The following is a 20,662-nucleotide window of genomic DNA, read 5'->3' as shown; positions in this document are numbered from 1 at the left end:
AAATAAAATATAAAACTCATAGAGGCGGTTTCTCCCACATAATAAGTACTTTTACTTTTTATACCTCTTAAGTTCATTTTGCTGATAATACTTGATGACATTTACTTACAGCAAGTAATAATAATAATAATATTAATACATTTAATTTTAAGCGCCTTCCTCGTAACCCAAGTAACATTTTGAATTCAGAGCTTTTTTCTATAAATGGAGCATTTCTACATTGTGGTATTGCTACTTTAATTAAGGATCTGAATACTTGTTCTGCCACTGAAAACCACAGAAAGTTAATGAAATTTACTTCAGGTATGCATACAAAGTCAAATTTTCCTCTGTGCCACATTTTACAACAACATAGTTCATCTACTACTGTTTAACCGGGCTTTGGAGTTCTTTGCTTTCAATCGAAAACTACTCCCAGAAGTACAGTAAGCTTTAATTTTTTTTACAAGTATATAATCTGCATGCATGTTTTAACGGCACAGAGGAATGTAGTACTGTTTTTTTTCTTTCTTTCTTTCTTTCTTCCCTTTTTTTTTGTGCCACCATAATCAGCTATAATGTAATGTCTGTGTGTCAATATGTTTTTGGATTATCCGAATTCCAGCATACATTATAATGTGATAGGTGCACCCTGTTTGAAGTTAAGTGTTTTTTTCCATGAGAGGTAAATACATTCCTCGGCTGGCTTGTGCTGGATTGATCTCTGCTGACTCAGAAGAAAGATTGCATACCTACCAAACAGCTAATAGACAATGCCCCAGGGTTACTTTGGTGCACGTACAGTACATGTGCAGACGGCTTTGTGTGGAGAACAATGTTTACAGTTCAGTCCTTGGGGTGGCTACACAGACTCTCATTTGTGTGCTGTGTCTGCAGTCTGTAGTGCAAAATAGAGAGAGAAAAATAAATAGCAGAAGTGTACATCTTAAAAGAAGATAAGGTGATACACATCAACTTATGCAGCCTTATACAAAATAGCTTAAATGTCTTATTATGATACTGTCTAAGTGTTAAAAATGATGGTACAAAATATTAAATACTGTAAATGTCACATCTGATATAATTGTACTATGCTAACAGTTTCTTTTTTTAATTCAGTATAAATCTGGGTTGACTTGGAGTATTCCCATCTGATTTAAATTTCATATTCAGACATCAGTAAGATATAAAGCCATAAACTATGGTACAGTTTTAAATGATTATCCTAAGACAATACAGCCAGTGAACTCTGGGAGCTAGCCTGCCTGCCTGTGCTCCAGGCTGTATTATGACTGGTTCAAGTCAGCGTCCTGCTCATACATCTTTCTAAAATTATACACCACAATGAAGAAAAGCGGCCACTTCTAAACAATGTCAAAAATTCAGATTTAGATCCCCCCTTTTTTTTTTTATCTTGTTATTGTGTTACACAGGGACTGAAAGACGAGTCACAGCATTATGAAATCATGTGAGGAGGGCAATTATCTATCACAAAAGCCCCACAGAAAAAAAAATAACCCACCGGCTCGAGAAGACAACAGAGCCTTTTGTTTGCCCCATTGTCAGTGACACAGTGCCGAACTCCTCCTCATAATGGCTTGTTTCTCCAGTGAGCCGTCTGCTTTTATCAGACATACTTTGTTCTCGACAGCAAGTAAACTGAGTTTCTGAGACACATAATGGGCAGCTTATGTGTAAGCTCATTCAGGTTGCGATTGGCTGTTGTGACCCCCAGATTTGAGTCACAGCCAGAGCAGAGTTAACTTATTCGTCCTCACACTCGCCGTACGCATGACACACAGTCATTTCTGTTATTGACATTTGCCTAGAGTGACGGCATCATGTGACTGGGGGCGTCATGTGACTCTCAGCCTTGTAGTGGAGTTGTATCATCAGTGCGATGTAATTATCATGCTGACTTAGCAGTTCAGCCACTTGAACTCTGTTGACCTCGGCCTAGCAGCTATTGTAAAATCTCTCAGCTGTTGACAACTGACCACACAATAACAGGGTTTCCAGTGGCCACAACTATACTGTACCAACCTCCCTGGACATGAGCTGTAGAGACCGAGAGAGAATCAGAGTTAGAGTAGATCATCACCGAGGTCCTCAGTCATGGTCAGCGAGTCCCTGGTATGGAGAAGCCGCTGTAAGTCCCTGTTCAGGTCTCCACGGCTGGACCTGTCCTCACCTTTAACACAGCATGGCATATATAAACCGAAGAGCAAAACTCGTGGAGGACCAGTATGCATTTCAGACAGAGAAGCACCATAAAGTTCCACAGAGGTGGAGAAATAGCAGGAGAGTGTATGTATGCCAAGTAAGGAAGATATATATAAGTCCACCTCCATCTACTTAGCACACAAATTAAACCAACTTGTCAGTGAACATTTAGAAATCATCGCTTGGGTCTCAGCGGGCCTCGCTGTTTGAACTGCAGTGTAGGTAGGCACTGTTTATCCTGGACCAGGACCTTGATTAAAATGAGGAATGGAGGAAAAAAGAAATGGCTCAGTCTCTCAGTGGTCAGCCACAGCCTCCTCATCGCAGTCTCCACCAATGATCTGACTTTCCCCTTTTTGCAGTTTTATGTAATCACAACTCTAAGAGCTATTTTTAATGTGTGTTTAGGTTGTGCGCGCGCCATTCGATATTAAACATTTCCCCTTATTACTTAAAGGCCGACTTTATTTTCCCTCAAAGCTGTGACTCCAAAAACAGCTGTCCAGACACCACAAGAAAGGGCCTTAAGTCACTGGAAGATGTAGATACCCCTGCTGGATTCCAAAAGAAAAATATCTACTTTTCATTAAGATTATACCATACCGTACCTTACCAAACAATTCACATAGAACATCAACATCCTCTTGGCGACGCTGTGTCGTAGATTAAGTTTCTGCACTTCCATGAGTTTTGGACCATGTTGAAGTGAACCTCTCCATGACTCTTGCTTTATTCTATGGCTGCAGGTCACCGTGCCGCCTCAGCAGCACTGTAAGGAGATATTTACGTTCACACCAGTGGCACAGCGGCCAACAGAAGCTGATTGCAAGTGGTGTTTGTTTCCAATGAAAGCATGTTAATTCGGGCTCGGCCGCAGTGTAAACTACCTTGGCGTTTTACAGATGTCGCCTGTTAAAGTGAATCACTGTACCTGCCTGTTTGCCCGGCCAGGCCGTTCTGATGCCTCGCCAGAGAGAGTACACAACACGAGCCAAAAGGGCTATTAATAAGCCCTTCCTTTTCTAATACTGTAATACCTACACGTGCGTAATGTCTGCTCTGGGCTAATTATGTCACATCATTTTTAGCTTTCGCAGAGAGACGAATACAGACAGTCTTACAGCCTCAGTCTGAGTTAATTTTAACTCATCTTAGGTATCATTATCCCCCAATATTTTTACAGAAATACTCTGTTGCAAGAAATAATTTTCTATGAAAACAGTCCACTTCGAAGTTCATCTGCTTTGACAAAGCGAAGAAACCATCTACCGTATCCAGCAGCACTACGCTACGCACACTGTGTTAATAGCATGTGTAATTTTAAGCATGTCCCAACACATGATACCTCTATTATGTTTCTATGAGAGCTTGTGATAACAAAGTGAGTCCATTTGAAGGTGTGTGGTCCTGAGTGGTAGAAGAGAGAAAGTGTCTGGCAGGGTGGGCCATCGACCACAGTCCTCAGGGCAGACCTTGGCCAGATCTCCGAGTATGTCCAAGCTCTTCAGCTCCGCACACACACACACACACACACAAGTATAGTAAGTATAGTATACGGCCACCAGTGGAGAACCAGTAATGAATGAAATATTATATTCCACATCATATTCCAGCCTTTAACATTATTACTTTCACATAAAAGCAGCTCTCTCTGTTTTTGTCAGCAAGGAGTACATATATTAAAAAATTGTCTCTACAGCAAAATGAAGACTTCTCCAAACCCGTGGTACATCCCTCAAGAGAGGTGGCTTTTTTTTCCATGTTATGCTGTATGAAGCTCCTTCCGCTGCTTATATATAAATATATATATAGAGAGAGAGAGTGTGATTAGATATGTTACATCCATTGAAACATTTTTGTTTCATATGAACTCTAGATAACATCACAAAATTGGTAACACCACATTCTCTCTTGTTTGGCTCCTCTCACAACATAGTTGGTAAAATCCTTCCAAAAAATTTCAATAAATTCAATAAATACCTTTTTTAACTGAATACTGTTTATTTACCAGGAATCATTATTCTTTTGAAAACAAAACCAGAACCTTTAATTTGCATGTTCCCTGGATTAGATCTGGGGTTAGTTGAATTAAGTTTTTAGACTTACTCATAGGTGAGGGTAGCAGTTGTGGTCAAGGTTTCTGTGATGAAAAGGGTTTGTTGTGGTTTTTTTAAGGTGAGTGAACCACTGACCTGACCGAGAGTTGGGCAAGTAAAACAATATTTGCTCAACTTTAACTAAACTTCATTACTGTTCATTATCTGCTCCTTTTAGTTACAATCTTTGCATTTCTTTTTTTTAAAAAAAACTCATGCAGCGATATCTGAGACTACAACATCATCATAGTTCGGATTTTTCGCCATCAAGGTTGTTTATCACATGTCATGCCACCCAAGAAGTTATGTTTCCTGCCATGTGAGTCGGGTTTGACATTTATGCTTTATTTTTCATTCCATGTTTTAGATTCAATCACGACGTGCAAATTATATTCCCATCAAACTGCGTGTAATTTATTGTGGCTCGGCAGAACTCACAGCGGTGCCGCACTCTGTCCTGCTCTTTAGTTCTTCTGACAGCAAAAGCATCCATTTGCAATAACCTTAGAAATGTTTATACACAGTTTTAGACATTATTCTTGAAAGACTCAAGTATCAAGTACCAAACTAATCCTACATGCAAAGCTTGTCTTTGTTGTTGCACTGATTACCCGGAATATATATGCACATGTCTAACAATTATTAAGGAAGACTATTGTTGAGTCATTTTGAGTGTGCTTAGTATGAAAGAAAACTGTACGGATGACACGATACATTAAATCTCTGAATGGAAATATGCACTGCGTATGTTCTGTGATACACAGTGTATTTGCAAGCTGCCAATAGCAGCATCTGAACAGCCCTTCCCTAAGGATTCTGTAACTCAAGAGGCATGTTCTTGTTTTAGACAGCAAATATTTACAAAGCACCGGGCCAAGGAAAATGTTTCACTGCACAAAAATAAGGTAGGTGGCTAAGACTTGTGGAATTGCTGTTGTGCCGTAGAATTTGGGTGGATTGTTTGTATTTCATATTTCACATTATTATTATTCACTTGTTTTCCTCAACCTACAATAAGGTCATTAAGATTTGAAAGAAATAAGGGTCAATAATCTGTTGCTAAATAATGAAACGTGTTTAATTTCACCAGCAGCAATTAGACAAATAAATAAATGTAATAATTTTGCTTTATTACTTGGTTAAATGTATTAAATATTTTTATTTTAGTTGCCAGAGTGAGCAACCATGACTTATAATTACTAAGATGAATTAACATCATTTGGACTTTAAGCTGTAATTTTTCCTAAATAGTTGTAATAAGAAAGTTCTCACTACATGCTTTCTAAGTAGTTTACATTAAGTATAGAATTACTATATTTACAGTTCCTGAAAGACAATTACTTAAAAATTGTTTTCAGACAAGCTGAATCTATGGCTCAAAATCTGACAGTTCACCCAAACAAAATGTTTACTACACTTTATAGTTGTTGCTATAGATCAACAGTTAAAGGGTCAGTTCACACAAATAATCCCCCTCTTTTTTTTTAACCAAAACTAAGTTTTGGTTTTATCTGACAAGGCTTTAAGAAATCCATCTTTGAGATATCTGCTGCCACTCAAGCACATCAGAGGTTAAAGTCATTTTGTTTGTGGTGCAAACAGAATGAAACAGCAACATGTCTTAAAAAAAACAATGTCCCTGTTACTCTGGATAATCCACAGAACACAGTTTCCCTTCAATTTAGGAGCAATTTATGTCATAGAAAGTTGTTCTAATGAACTATTTTTACATTTAACATTTTTTTTTTATTTTTCAACAGTGTAAACAACATTCTGTTCACTTCCACTGTATTGGGACAGAAATCTGTAAACTTTTGTATCTACATGGCTTGATACAATCAGAGGTACATGACAAAATCAGGGTGATCTGACTTTAAATCACAAGCTGCAACTGCAAAAACGGTGATAATTAGTATGACTGGAAATTGCAAATTACTGATTGAAAGATAGTAAATTTCCACTGGCATTAACAAATCATAAGAAAAGAGCTTAAGGGACAATTCCTCTCTTTACTGCTTAGTCATACTTGCCCACTGGCAAGTGACAAGATAACAGAGATACTTTAACACTTTCGAACCTGACTGAACTCCCAGCCTCATTCCACACATTCCTCTGCTTCTGTACTAACACCCCGTCTGCGTTTTTCATCTGTTGTAACAAACACCTGTGATCGCTGATCAAAGACGAACCGTGGCACAGTGCCGGGACGTGTGAGGGTGTGTGCTGCATGTGCATGTGTGTGGGAATCGGTGGGTGTTTTTGGAGTGTGATGATTCATAGTTGATTGTTATGAGCTGCCTTCACTACACTACAACCTGGCAGGCCATTCTTGCACGGTGTTTGTGTTATAGTGCGTGTGTGCGCGCGCGTGTGTGTGTGTGTCCTCAAGTGTTACCGAGACTGTGAGAAGGCATCTCTTTCAGAGGGAAGACAGGTGGCCATGATTTACAGGCTCTTACAGGAATCGCCCCCGTCTGTCGCTTCTATGAGAGCCAATTAAATCACGGTACAGGCTTGCATGTGCGTATGCGCATGCACACACGGATAACATGACTACTGTCTGTGACACGGCAACGTAAAGAAGTGTGAAACAGGAAAAAAGAAAAACAAATTCAGGCTGCAAAAAGTGACACAGAAGCAGCCCTTCAGACACGCTCGTCTGTAAATAAGCAGAGTTTCACACCACCTCCTCTTTTCTCCCTCTTTCTCTTCACACACTCACTCACCCAGTCTTTCTGTCTCTCTCTCTCTCTCTCTCTCTCTCTCTCTCTCTCTCTCTCTCTCTCTCTCTCTCTCTCTTTCCCCCATTCTCCCCGCTTCTCCGCATACACAGACAAACACACCCATGCTCAGACACACACACACACCACACACATATACACACCCAGTCTCACACCGTGAGCCAGCCAGCCATTCGCTCCTCACTCACACCCTCAAATCTTACCAAGCTCAGCTCTCCCTGCTCAGAGGCAGACAGGAGCAGCACGGCAGCCTGTTAAAGGAGTTGAGGGAAAGAGCAGCAGTGTCAGAGAGAGGAACAGAAAGAGAGAGGGAGGGGGATGAAAGAGTGAAGGGAAGCAAAGCAGAGAGAGCGCTGTTCCCCATATGCTGAGGAGGCATGGGCGGTTGAACAAGCTGCCCCCACTGAAGCCTCCTGACTCATGGGAGCGTCAGACCCCGATCCCCCAGAGAGCCTGGAAACGCTGCCGAACCACGCGTAAGAGAGAAGGAGGAGGGAGAAAAAAGAGCCGAGAGGAGAGGAGAGGAGAGGAGAAGAGAGGAGAGGAGAGGGAAGAAAGCCACAACGGTAGGCTGTCCCACTCAACTGCTGTGCCGTGATGACGTCAGGGGGCATGTGACCCAGGCTCTCCAGTGACGGCACATGGAGGGCAGGAAAGAGACGAGTTTTAAAGCTGGTGCCGTTTGGGTTGTGTGAGGGCTCTGCTCGCCTCCCAAACAACCACAGAACCACAGACGTGCGGCTCGGGGTTGGTGTTTGAGGGCGACCTGGAGTGTAAATGGTTAATCGTCGCGGGCCAGCACCAGTCACAAGGACGGCGCTAAGCGAGTAAGTACGTTCCAACCACACTCGCCAAGCAAGCAAGTCCGACACCATCTGATCTATCCGCAGAGGCGATATTTGCCTCTGCAATTTTTTTTTCTCTATAAAACCAGACCTGGTTGTTACTTGTGGTCATCCAAATAGTTGATACGTAAAAGCATGTCTTGTGGATGGCTTTTTCATTTTTTTTCTTCATGACATGCTGCGTGCTCTTGGTTTAGGACGTGTCAAGGGTCACGGAAACCACAGAGGAACAAAAGTGGGGCTTGCTGCAACCAGAGGCAGCTATGGCATCTAACAGCCTTTTCAGCACAGTGACACCATGTCAACAAAACTTCTTCTGGGGTGAGTACTGCCTCGCTGGTTGCTGTTGTGTCTGGAGTTGGGTTAGGGGCTCAGGTCATGGGGAGGACTTTGGGTCAGGTGTTGAGGGTTGGGTAAAGGAATGAAAGGGTTTGGGTCTGGGGGGTAAGGATCTTGGATGTGATCGAAGGATTCGGGTCCAGATGAGTGGAGAGGATCAGCTAAGGTCATTGAGGACCTTGCTATCAAGGTCCAAGCTTTTGTGGTGGAGGAAAGACCCAACTATCATCAAGGCTTTTGTGGTGCACAAATACAAAAAAACCCGTCCGCATTTCGAGATTCCAATATTTACTCTACGCGATGTTTATAAATATTTCTGAAAGAGGGAGATGACATGTTGTGCAACATACCCTTAGATTTACAAAGCGATGCCATTGCGGAACCAAAAACAAAAGCATGGGTGATATTTTTGACAAACGTAAACAGACGCTGCACAAGAGAGTTTACAGTTGAGCATTGAAACAAGATGTGGGATTACTGGATTGTGTGTGTTGGGTGTCTCTGTTGTGTGTAAGGAAGAAGTATTGATTAGTTTGCCAAGGAAGATCTGTAATCGCTTCCTGAAATTGTTCAGTGGCGCTGCTGTCATTAATCAATGTAGATTTCTGCAGCCTCCAGGGAGAATTTAATCGACAGACATGAATCCACATTGAACATGAAGTGACTCCAAGTTGACTTCCATATTATGAATTCACAATTCAAGAGCTGCAATCACTTTATTCTGACATGTTGCTTCTCCACAAATTACTAAAAAGATAAAAAAAATGATTTTTGTTTTGGTGTAATAAACTCCAGATTTGTGCGTATGTGTAACAAAAACCCACCTGAAACATATTTTCTCCCCATGAAAATATTTATATTTTCCAAGACTTGCACAATGACACTTTTCAACTCAATTTATTCTTCACATTTTTTTATTTTTTATTTGTTCAATTGTATCTTCATGCTCCTTGGCTCCCAAATTGGACCTAAAGGAAATAAGCGCACAAGAGATTCAAGACTTGTGCACAGTAGCAGTGTCGACTTTATGATTTTCAATTACCTGTGAAGGCCAGCTCGCATGCTCCAATTTGTGGCCTCTGTTTTGGGTTTGGTGTATTGTATTGTGACAGCTTCTCTACACAATCTAATTTAATCAGCAAAATAAATGATGTTTTAGGTTTACCAGATGAATTTTCAAATTTAAACAAACATTTTCATTCCCGTGCGACACAAGGAGAGACAAGCTCAGTTTAATAGATCCACAATCCCCCCCACCCCCCACCCCCCACCCCCAACCCACCCTCTCTCTCTCTCTCTCTCTCGCTCCGGTCCATAGCCTCGGCTCCTCTGTCCAAATCAAATGTTTAAAAGATGTTTTTAAGAAGTCGCTCCGTGGTCAGACACAGCTGTTCTGGGCTCATGCCTCACAGCAGCAGGGTGGCTCTAATGCGCTCTGAAAGCCGGGAGAGAGTGAGCGTCTTCTACCAATCACCACCACCTATTACCATGTTAACCCCTGACCTGTCGGTGTGTCTCTGGGGTCGGAGCGCGGGAGAACGAGGAGAAGAGCAGCACCGCAGGAAATTGAAAGCATGCTGTGGTAGAGGCGGAGAGAGCGGAGAGAAGAGCAGATGTGTACAAATGTTCAGGTGGCGAGACAGAGGGGAGAGATGATCACTGATCGATTCATGTAGAGATTTTGTTGATTGATATTGTGCTGCGGCTCAATGATGTTGCCCATGTTTATGAACATCTGGGTAGTAAATCTGTCAGTGCAACCACAAAAAGTCCCCTTGACAGCAGCGCAGTGCAGTTTTGCGAGACCACCAGCGCTTTTTTGTTGTATTTATAATTTAAAATAAATAAATGTATACTCCCTCAGAACTAGCAAAAAAATTGTGGATTGGCGTTGTAATCATTTTTATCTCTAACAAACAAAAAGTCACTGAATTTGAGGTAAAGTTGTTTTTGAGCTGAATGTGATTTTGAGTGTTAATTGAACTTAAATAGGGAGAAATTATATATACATAATGATTCTAATATGATTTTGACAAATATATTTATATCTGTTAATCTTGATAAAGAGAGCTATGGATTAGTTGTCTTTTCCCCCATCAGTCCCCTCACAACTTAAATCCATTTGGTGGATGTTGATGTAACTGAGCTTTAGTCTTGCCCTCTTGTTATTTCTGTTTTTTTTGTTTTGTTTTTTTAAAGTTCTCCTCCTCCTATGTTTCTCCTGGATCATTTAGTCTGGTGTCAGCCAGTTTGCTGAGAACACAAGTTACAAAATATTGTTTTGTTTGTTAGAAAGCCACATTACTCCATCCCCGTCCTTAGAGTTGTGTTTAAGGACATTTTTAATTTAGGACTCAGCGTACATTCCCAGCGATAAATTGAGCCGACTTGAGTCGAATATTCCAATTGAGAAAGGGGTCTCATTAAAATTTGTCTTGGCATTTACATCATGCAATTTTCATTTAATTGCCTCAAATACATTTTTTATAACTGCTCATACTGGCAGATGGGGAGGGCAGAATAATCTTCAACATGTGTGGCACCCACTCAACCACCATGTCTCTCTGGGGAACATTTAAGTGCCTATTTTCTCTATTACAAACTTAATTACATATAGACAATTAAGTCATGGGACCAATTATTGTTCAGTAAAGTTGTGCAGTCACAGACGAAAAAAAAAAAAAAAATTGCTTACACAGACGGACCCAAATCAACACGATCAAAAGAGAAGCAGGACGATGTGGGTAAATATCTGAAGACTCCGGGCGGAAAACTTTCCCCAAAGAAAATCTCTGATAATTTGCAGGGAAACCGTATATGTATTTGAGAAAGGCAGCTTCTGTTGCATAAGTGTTGCCTTAGATCTAACCACAGGCCTGCTTCTTGGAGACATCTTAAAAGTGAACCAGACATCCTTCCCCCCCCCCCCCCCCCCCCCCAGCCAGGGAGACGTGAAGCCCACTCATCAATAGGTAATTTGAAAAAGCCAGGGGGAAAAATCTGAGCGCTTCACTGGCTGCTACTGTGCAGCGAAGACTCTTCCCTTAACTCTAGGCTCAAAGGAACTCTATTTAGCAATGCTTAATTGTACCTCTGAGGCAAACATGTTATTTAATCCCAGCAGGGTCATATTGATGGAGTAAAATGGTGCGTGTGTGTTTGCGAGCTGCACTAGCTATTAGGACTTATTAGTGCTAGAGGTACACATTAGTCCACGTAATTCCTGAGGGTAATCAGGGAGGTGCAGCGTGTTAATGTGATCAGTGTTTAATCAAAGATAGATTAATTGGTCTGTATTTTCAGTCATCTGTAGTAACAGTGTATGGTGGGTTGATTATGGCCCTAAATAGGCTGTAGGCAGTTATTAAGGTCTAAATGAGAGTGTCATGGGAACACCATAACCTGTTATTCTAATGGCCTGAAAATACATCTCTCTCACTGTTAAAGATGTGAAAGCTGGGGGTTTTCTGTGATTTTTTAAAAGGTCTAAGGCTATTTTGATAGTTGTACAGCAGTGACTGTAAGAAAACTGCTCCAAAGTCTTCATTTCATATAAAGCATGTGACTCGTTTTCCAGAAAATTAAGAGAAACCTTGATTGTGAGGCATTTTTTTATATCGTCAACTGGCAAATTTTGTTGTCTACTACCAGTTCTTGCACAATTTCAGTGTCTCTTCCAACCAAGAAGGATATATTGAAACATGGGAGAAAAGGAGTCTAACAAGGAGAGTGAGATTACATTCACTCCTGTAATATGGAGACTGCAACAACAAACGGAGAATACAGTGTAAATACTCACACGGCACTGTGTGTTATCCCTTGTTTTATCCTCATATTCAGTAGCTCTGGGGCTAATTACACTATTATGATAAGGCAACCCGCCAATTGACTGTGCTTACTGGAGGTTTCTACTATTTAAAGTGTGTATAGACTCAAAAACGATCTTCTCGAAAGATAAGGAGCGACGATGCCTAACTGTTCAACGCTTTGAGCGCTAACATCTCTTCTTAACAAGGCTCAGTTTTCTCATAAATCAATGCAAACGTCCAATACATCTGCAGTGTTTACTCAAGATAAATGCCAAATTAGTGTGTATTTTTTGGATGGCTCTTCAAACTCCCACATGCAATACATAGCCGTGATTTTTGAATACACCATAATTACCAGGTAGCTTAATGCCATTGCGTTAGCCAGTGAAGCTTTTAATGCTGCGCTGTGCTATTTTCACACTTAACAAGATCCCGCGGCCCTTCATCCATTTCAATTGCATCATGCTGGGTGAATTACTGTTATCCGATATAAGCCCTCAGAGAGGAAGTAACTACCTAACACTTTGAAAATTGGCCTGTCTTGGAACCAGTTCACGCTAATGAAACAAAACACCAGTATTATAACCAGGAATCATATATGTACCTCTTTGACTGTGCTCTCTTTCTGTTTCATGTTCTGTTTTTACTTCAAGCATTCAGATTTTATTTCAGTTATTTAACTTAGAAGATGGTTTTAAGCGGAGCTGATACAGCAAGCCACAGGAAACCTGAACAGCATTGTTTAGCAAACCCCTTACTCTTTTTTTTTTGCAATACGGCTGAGGCGGCTTTGCTTCCACACTCCATGTTTCTATAAGGGGGAAATATGGAGTGTCGAGCCTCCTGGATGTTTGGGTTCAGCCTGTAACGATGTGAGTGAGAGCGCGGCCACAGCACCTACACAAGGCCTTACCTGTTCTGCCCCATGCCGGAGAAAAGGGCAGGTTTTTCCCCTTGTTAGTTCAATCTTAAAGGAATGCGGTATCCCCTCTGACTCAGGCCGAACTCCCAAATATATAAACCTACTTACCAGCAGGTCATGAAAAGAGCAGCACAGGTTGGACGTGTTAGCTGTATTTTTTAAGCAATTCTGATTATTTACGTGAGGTGACGCATAACGTGCCAGAGTGTAAACATGGAAATGTAGGATTTAGCTCCGTTTTTTTTTGAGTAGTAAGTTAAACGAGATGAGTAAAGAAGCATCAAAGAGTTACACCAAAGCTCTGACTATGATCAATACCTTGGCAGCAGATCAGTGGCGCTGAGTTGAGTGCACCTTGTTACGACGTGTCTTCAGACGTCGGTATCAACGCTCACTTTCTCTCGAGTCATAGCCATTTATCACTCAGCACGCATTTAAGAAACACTCATGGAGAAATTTTGTATTTGTAAATGGGAGTTTAGTATGTAGCAAACAGCAATGACAGTTGGGTTGTGTAGTTACTCCTCTACAGGTGTAATACAGTAGAGTATGTATACATGTACAGTGCTGTGTGTGTGTGTGTGTATTTATGTTCACTAAAAAGGTGTCTGTGACAGGAAGATCTGTCTGCTTGATTAATGCTCTCACTCAAACTGGCACCTGGAACCAATCCCCCTCTTTTGCCGCCCCCGTCCCATGTAAGTGTGTGTGTGCATACCATACACTGTGCCTTTAGAAGGGCTGGGGGGGTGGTGGGTGGGTGTTGAGCAGGAGGCGCAGATGGGACCGGGGGACTCAGAGCGGAAGAAAAGAAAGGTGTGTGCAGAGGAGGGAACAATAGGTGGACGTGCAGTGGAGGGTATGGGGTGTCATTAATAACACACAGGCCCCATCCTCCTAATTTGCTCAAATTACCTACCTACACATAGGGGCACCCTGCCAGCGCAGAGGTGTGAACACAACAGATCAAATACACCTGAAAATCAGAGTGCCCACCCACTCAGCAACGCCCACACAAGCCTTTTATGGTGGTCTGACAACTCTGAACGGTTGCGTGGAAGAGACGGGGTTTGCATGTTTCTTCTTTCATGTGAGAGTGAGGGATAAAATGTGAGAAAATTAGAGAGTGAGAAAGAAACATAAAAAGGAATAAAAAAAAGAAAAGAGTAAGTGAGACGGAGGAAGAGATACTATACAAAGAGGAGGATCGGTTTGCGTTCATGAGGCATCCAGTAAGAGCAACTCAAGACTGACTCTTTCAAACCACCTCCCATCTGGCACTGCGGGGGAGGCCATTTACCAACATCCACCCTCCTCTTCTCTCTTTCTTTCTTTCTTTACGTCCTCCCTCCATCCTTCCCCTCCCACCCACGCTTTCAGGAAAAGGGTGATGACAAATGTGACGGGGCGGCAATGCTTTGGTCACCGCAATAATCAGAGTCACCAGCGCCCTACCACCTGTGGCACACGCACACAAATACATGCAAGGAGACGTATTCAAATGTGTGCACAGACACTGAAATTGAATATGCCCCAGAGACACAAAAGGGGCGAGGAGAGTGTGTGTAGGTGTGTGTAGTGGGATGCTAGTCTTTGAACTTTGAATAGTGTGTATAGCTGATATTGACAAGTCTCTGGGGAGAAGGGGGAAGCCAGAAATGCTAGCTCCTGTTTGTAAAGTGGCCTCCAAAGAGGAAAAAAAAAAAAAGGAAGAAAGAAATGACTTGCAAGCAAGTGTGCAGATCATTTAGATTAAGATCCAAAAAAAAATTAAGAGGTTATGTGGTAACACTTTAACTCCCCTATTTAGCATTTATAAGCTGTGAATAAACAGGTAATAAATGGTTTAATACACTCTGTGGTGTAGTTTTAAGTAGATATAAGGACTTTTTAAGTGTTTTATTAATGTATTTCTAAGCTGTCTTAGCTTTTCCTATGAAGCATCCATAACTGGTGTATAAACAGATAATGGATAAGTACTCACAGTATAATATAGCTATGATTATATTTCATGATGCTGTGTATGATTACACATATTATAAAGCATTTATAAACTGTTAAATACACACAATCATTCACAGGCTGGTTTAAAACTGTTTATAAGTGAAGACATGTTTGGCTTGAAAGGTTCATTCTTGACCTCAGAAATAATAAAAAAAAAACATTCTTAACTCAAGGTTCACTTACTAGATTTTTTCCCAGGGCTTTCAGCCACATCTCATGGTCTTTATCCGTGGATGAAGTTTGCTCAGTTGTCGTGAAGAGGGCAAGAGAAGAACACAAGAAGTATTTATAAATAAGTAAATGATATATTGATAGATAGAATTAAGATAAGTACATCATTGATACATATAATAAAGATAATTCATATAAGAAACAAATACTTCATGTTTCATATTCATGTTCCATATGATTACAACTATATTATATTATCAGTCATTCATTAAGAGTTATAAATGCTTCACGTGAAGAGTTATGGTCATTGACAAAAATGTTCTTGTATGTATTTACAACTACATTATAGTGTATTCCTGCATGAACCATTTCTGAAGTGTTAATATACTCCTTACAAATGCTGAATAGGAGCAGTAAAATAAAAGTATTACCAGTTAGATTTTCTGTCTTACAACTTTACTGCAAATTTCCAGCAGTTTGCGTGACTCTTTCAGGGAAAAAAGACTAAAGTTTCGAGCAATTTCTGCTTGTACAGCAATGTTACAAATCAGCAAAATCCCCCAATGTTACAGCTCAGGTTGTTTCAAAGCTCTTTCCTGAGACTGAGGCTGGCATCTTCTGAGAACTTGTAGCTGCTGTTTTTATGTTGATCCCTGCGCTGTTCCAGTTTACACTTAATCAGTTAAATACTGCTCCGACAAGCAGCTCTTTCTGATCAAAGTGGATATACATACATACTGTCTGATCCTCACTGGAGCAGGCTTTCAGTCTGGAATTGAATCCTGTCACTCACACAGACAGCTGCCCTCTTACAGTCGTCTGTAGTTCATTTTGTTGTTGCAGTTAAAAGTTTTTTCCGTCAACTGTTGCGCTGTTCATTCTATTTTCTGTCTTTCCCCAAAGGAAATAGGTCTCTCTCTCTTTTCTCTCTTTCTCCTTTTTGGACGGAGACCAATAACAGGCCTTTTCCACTTCACTTCTCCTGATGCTGAATGAGCAAAGGAGGATCCCAGAGGAGCAGGAATATTTTATTAGAGTGATATTTTGAAAGTTCCTCTCCTCCTCTGTCTTTCTTCCCCTCTTGTGATAGAATTTTAGGATGCTGCAACAATTCCGTCTGTCTGTCTCCGCGTGTGAAAGAAAACAGCTCACGCAGAGCAAAGACAATTCAAAGTTACAGCTAAATGACAGGCTGGGCGCTCCGGTCTTTTGAATTGCATTGTTTTCTTTTTATTCCTGCTTGGGAGGAGGATTGAGGAAGAAAAAAAAAAAAAAAAGAGAGAGCCCAATTGGGACAGAAAGCGTGCAGTTTAGTCTCAGGAGATTTACGCTTGGCACAAACAAAAACAGCAGTCATTTTTTGCTGACAAACACTATTTAATGCGAGGTTTTTTTTTTTTGTGAAGTTCTTTTCTTATTTATGAAATCTCAGGAAAGAAAGGGTGGTGTATGTATATTGTAGCCTTGATTTACTGTAGCTTAAAGATGTATGAGGAAAATAAGGGAGTGAGGGATGTCAGAGTTCTTCAACTGACTTGGGAGCAGTGATTCTTAAAAAAGAAAAGAAGAAGTAAATTAAAAAGATGTCACTTTTAGGAAATGTATAGTCCAAACAGCCTTTTAAATACCTACAGAAAATCAATTTTATTTCACCTATTCTACAACATGTCACTTTCACGTGAATACTACATTACACACATGATTACACCTACACACAATTACGCGCACACAGAGCCAGACAGATACACACACCCTTTTCCTGCAGGACCTTGCAGATGCAGCAGAAACAGTAGAGTCGGTCTCTCTGGTAAACAAACAGTGAGAGGCTGCTGGGAGTCTTCACTGGGCCTCCAAATTATAGTCTGGTTAACCAAAGTCTCAAAAAGCCAGCCCCTTTACTGCTACACACGTACTGTACATACACACCCGCGTCACATGCATATACGCACATATGCACATGACCTCTGCACATTAAATGCATTATAGAGGCTCACTCAAAAAAGCATATACACAATCAGGTTCTAATGGTACCATTTCTGTGCTGCAATTGAGCCAGGGGTAAAAGATTTTATAGATATAAGAGAGACTGAGAAGGAAGCACACCTGAGGGTCTGTCATAAATATTACCCAATCATCGGGTTCACAGTGTGAGATGATTACTGAAGAATCCCTTGCGACGTAAACACTAGTTTAATATTTATAGCTTTTAACCTTCTACACCCATTTTATAATTTTAAGGTTTTCTTTACTGGCAGAAGTTACTTTGCGTAGCCCGAAAGTTGGCTTGGAGACACCAAACGCAGCCTCTTGTATTAGAATAGCTCTGTAATAATGCCTTGTGGTATGTAAGATGTTAAATATGTGCCTCTTTTGCAGGAATGATGCTAAAAGAGTTTGGTGGTACATTATCTTATTTTTTTTTTAACAATAGTTCAGTGAGAGGAGATTGGATACTTTAGAGCATCTTTAATTGTCTGTAAATGAGTTCCGCAACTACTGGGGACAGTTTTCAATCTCTGGAGGATGCAAGAACATATCAGAATGATCTATGACGCCATTAAATCTAGTTTAAACATTTAAGATGATCAGTTCTCGTGAAATTATTCGCCATAAATCTCATGCTTCCACAACGACAGTGTATTCCAAGCGGACAATTTAATTGTCAGCCCAAGACCACATCCCAACAACCCCGTTGCCAGAGAAGGATTTTTTATGTGTGTGACGTTCAGATTCTCAGCTCTGCCATAATGCAACACCACAGAATAGATTGTATTTGAAGGACAGCATTTCACAACGTAATTGATGTCCCCTGTGGGACCCAGCAGTCGATGAGTCTCGATGCTCAAGACTCAATTTAGGCGCTATAAAGCTGGCGTCATCCGATTCTCAGTTAGGGGCAGAGCAGACACGACACGAAAAGGCCCTGTCCTGGAATAACCGGAAAGTTCTGACTTTGTGTGGAAAACACAGGTCACATCATCACACAATAGTCATTTATCTTCTGTGAAATCATGTTTTCCCCCAACTTTCAAGATGTTTTCTTACACTGAACCCTCTTTTCCAAAGATGACTGGAATTGATTTTGTCTGAGGACATCTCAGGCTGGAAGCTATGAAATTGAACTCCATCCACCCATCCCCTTTCCCGTCCCTACACCCCCACCTTGTTGTGAGTCATTTCTGACCAGTAGCCTAATATGCTCAGCGTAATTACAGGCTAAGGTTTTAGGCAAAGTCCCATCTCGGAGCGAGCTGCATCAGCCGTGACACACAACTTAGTTAGTTAACTCCTTCGGCAGAGCATGCAGAGCATCAGATGTCACATGTTGAGGGCTCTCAAAATTGACACAAGCCGACACTTCTCAGGGCCCATTTTGACGTCTATATGGTTTGGATCTAGTGCGTATGGCTCAAGGTTGCAGAGTTCAGGCTCAGTGTCTTGGAGCGACTCTGAGCTGGACTGTGATCAGGAGGAGATCAGGAAAAAGAGAAGAGAGAGCGAGATCCAAACCCTCGGAAGCAGAGTGCTGTTGCTCGATGCACGCCCAGTGCTGTGGCTGCTTGTGCTTCCTGCCCAGTAGTTTTTTTTCCCCTGTTTATCTGATTGGCTGTTTTCATAGTGCTGGACATACTGAATTACTGACTGACAGTTTTGATATTGATTATCCCCCCACCAGTGACGGAGCAGCGACGCAATGCCAGGATTTCATCTTAAGGTCTTTGACAGCGGTACACTTACTGTCAGAAAAAGGCCATTTACGATACCCGTTCTGTGAAGATGGCCAAGCAAAACGGACATTATATTTACTACATTTAAACGCTCCAAGGCAAAAAATGTATATAATAAATTTCCAGGCGTGGGTTTACTCCGTCTATGGTTAAATGTTTATGTCTGTGTGCAATTGAGCATCCATGACAGACTTTTTTCCCCCCCTCCATCTGGCCCTCCTCTATTGCTCCTTACATCGATTTGGACCCAGTGCACCTTAACATTCCTCCACCCTGCCTCCATATACATACATCCTTGCCTCCTGTCTCCTTCTTTTCCTTCCCCGTCTCCTGCCGCTGTCCATCCTTCCTTACCCTCTTGCAGTCTCGAAACAGGAGCAGTGGAAACAGGCGAGCGATAGCCGATAGCCCCCCTGCGAGTGCTAGTCTGGGCCGCTGCCTGTTTGCCTCTTGCCGTGTAGTCACTCTATCTATCTCGCCTGTGACTCCTTAGCTCACATAAATCATCCTCAATCATACTACACAGACAGCCAGAACAGAGAGAAATCTCCCCCTATAAATCTGGTATTAGTTTTACCTCGCATAATGAACACAGAGCTAAACGGTCCTGGAAACATGAGAACAGCATGTCTTGCAGATGTACTATAAATATTTTGATACTAGCCGGGTAGTTTGCAGAGGGGAAGTAGACCAGTGAAACACAGAGGAAGGGAAAAGTGTAAAGTGGAATGTTGGCCTAGCCCAAGTGTCTGTATTGTCTTTAGCACCTACAGAGGGTCTCGGTCCAAGAAAAACGCTCTTTACAGGGTTCCTGTTCCCAGCCGTGGTCCGGTACCACTCCTGGATACGCTGCGTTTCCTTCAAGCCAATCCTTCAAACTGGTCTCCATGGAGGGGGCTCATTGTTTGATTAATAGCACGATCAGACCTGATTGAGTGATAGATGGTTTGAAGGGAAAACCAGCACGCCTTAGGGACACTCTGAGACCAAGTCTGGGAAAAGCTGCTCCAGGGAAGGGTTTGATTGGTCGAACAGCTGAATTAAAGTGAAGGGCTAATAATAGCATAGCTAATGACACAAAGGCTGCATAGAGTGGTGCGGCCAAACATGGCTGATGACTGTAAAGATATTTTGTTGCAGCCATGTGAAGACAAACTGTAACATACACACACATTCATATACAAAAGTGGAAAAACTGAAATTCCCCCTGTTTTTTGGCATGTTTCTGGCCTCGGCCCCGGGCACTGTCACCCTACCCCATCAAAGAGCCACACACACACACACACACACACACACACCCACACACACAGAAAACCTACAAATAAACTCTTACACGTGCAGTGTTTTACACACATGCTGCGCTGTGACAGCAGGTGGTGTGTGACACGTCAACATCTGAAGGTTCCCTGGCAGACGGAGAAAGAGTCTCAGCTCTGTGCCCCAGTCGCTCAGATCTATCATTGGGACTCTTTAATGGCAGCCTTCGTCACATATTACTGCTTTATTTTCTCCTCTCCATCTACCAGCCCACAGAAGTTCCTTTTTTGTTCCTATTTTTAAGTACAAGTGATCTCAATTAGGGACCTCCATGAAGGCGGTAGGCGGCAGACAGTCAGAGCAATAAGAGCAGAGAGGAAATTGTCTTTATACCCCTCCTCCCTCCTTCCCTCCCTCCCTCCCTCCCTCTCTACCCTCCTGCCACAAGCAGTGAACAGCCGCCCCCTCCATGTCTCCATCTCTTTCCATGCTGCTCTCTGCCTTTTCAAAGACAGAGTGAAATATCAGACTAACTATTCCTGCATCTC

General features: G+C 41.8%; 1 protein-coding gene across 8 annotated transcripts in view; it reads left to right on the top strand.

Annotated features, from left to right (window-relative positions):
* runx2b (RUNX family transcription factor 2b) overlaps positions 1-20,662 on the top strand; it is a 119,931-nt gene that overhangs the window by 64,995 nt on the left and 34,274 nt on the right. The window contains exons 1-2 of one of the 8 annotated variants that reach the window (XM_042390973.1): positions 7,132-7,866; positions 8,082-8,205. The exons of the other annotated variants lie outside the window; for them this stretch is intronic. Of the exons in view, the coding sequence (XP_042246907.1) occupies positions 8,148-8,205 (58 nt within the window). The 5' untranslated portion in view covers positions 7,132-7,866; positions 8,082-8,147. Of the gene's footprint in view, positions 1-7,131; positions 7,867-8,081; positions 8,206-20,662 lie in introns of those variants that run through there. 8 annotated transcript variants of the gene reach the window in all.

Source organism: Thunnus maccoyii, chromosome 17 (assembly GCF_910596095.1).
Source record: "Thunnus maccoyii chromosome 17, fThuMac1.1, whole genome shotgun sequence".
Taxonomy (NCBI): Eukaryota; Metazoa; Chordata; class Actinopteri; order Scombriformes; family Scombridae; genus Thunnus; species Thunnus maccoyii.
Note: the sequence above shows the minus strand (reverse complement) of the source record. Positions and strands in the feature narration are given on the sequence as shown.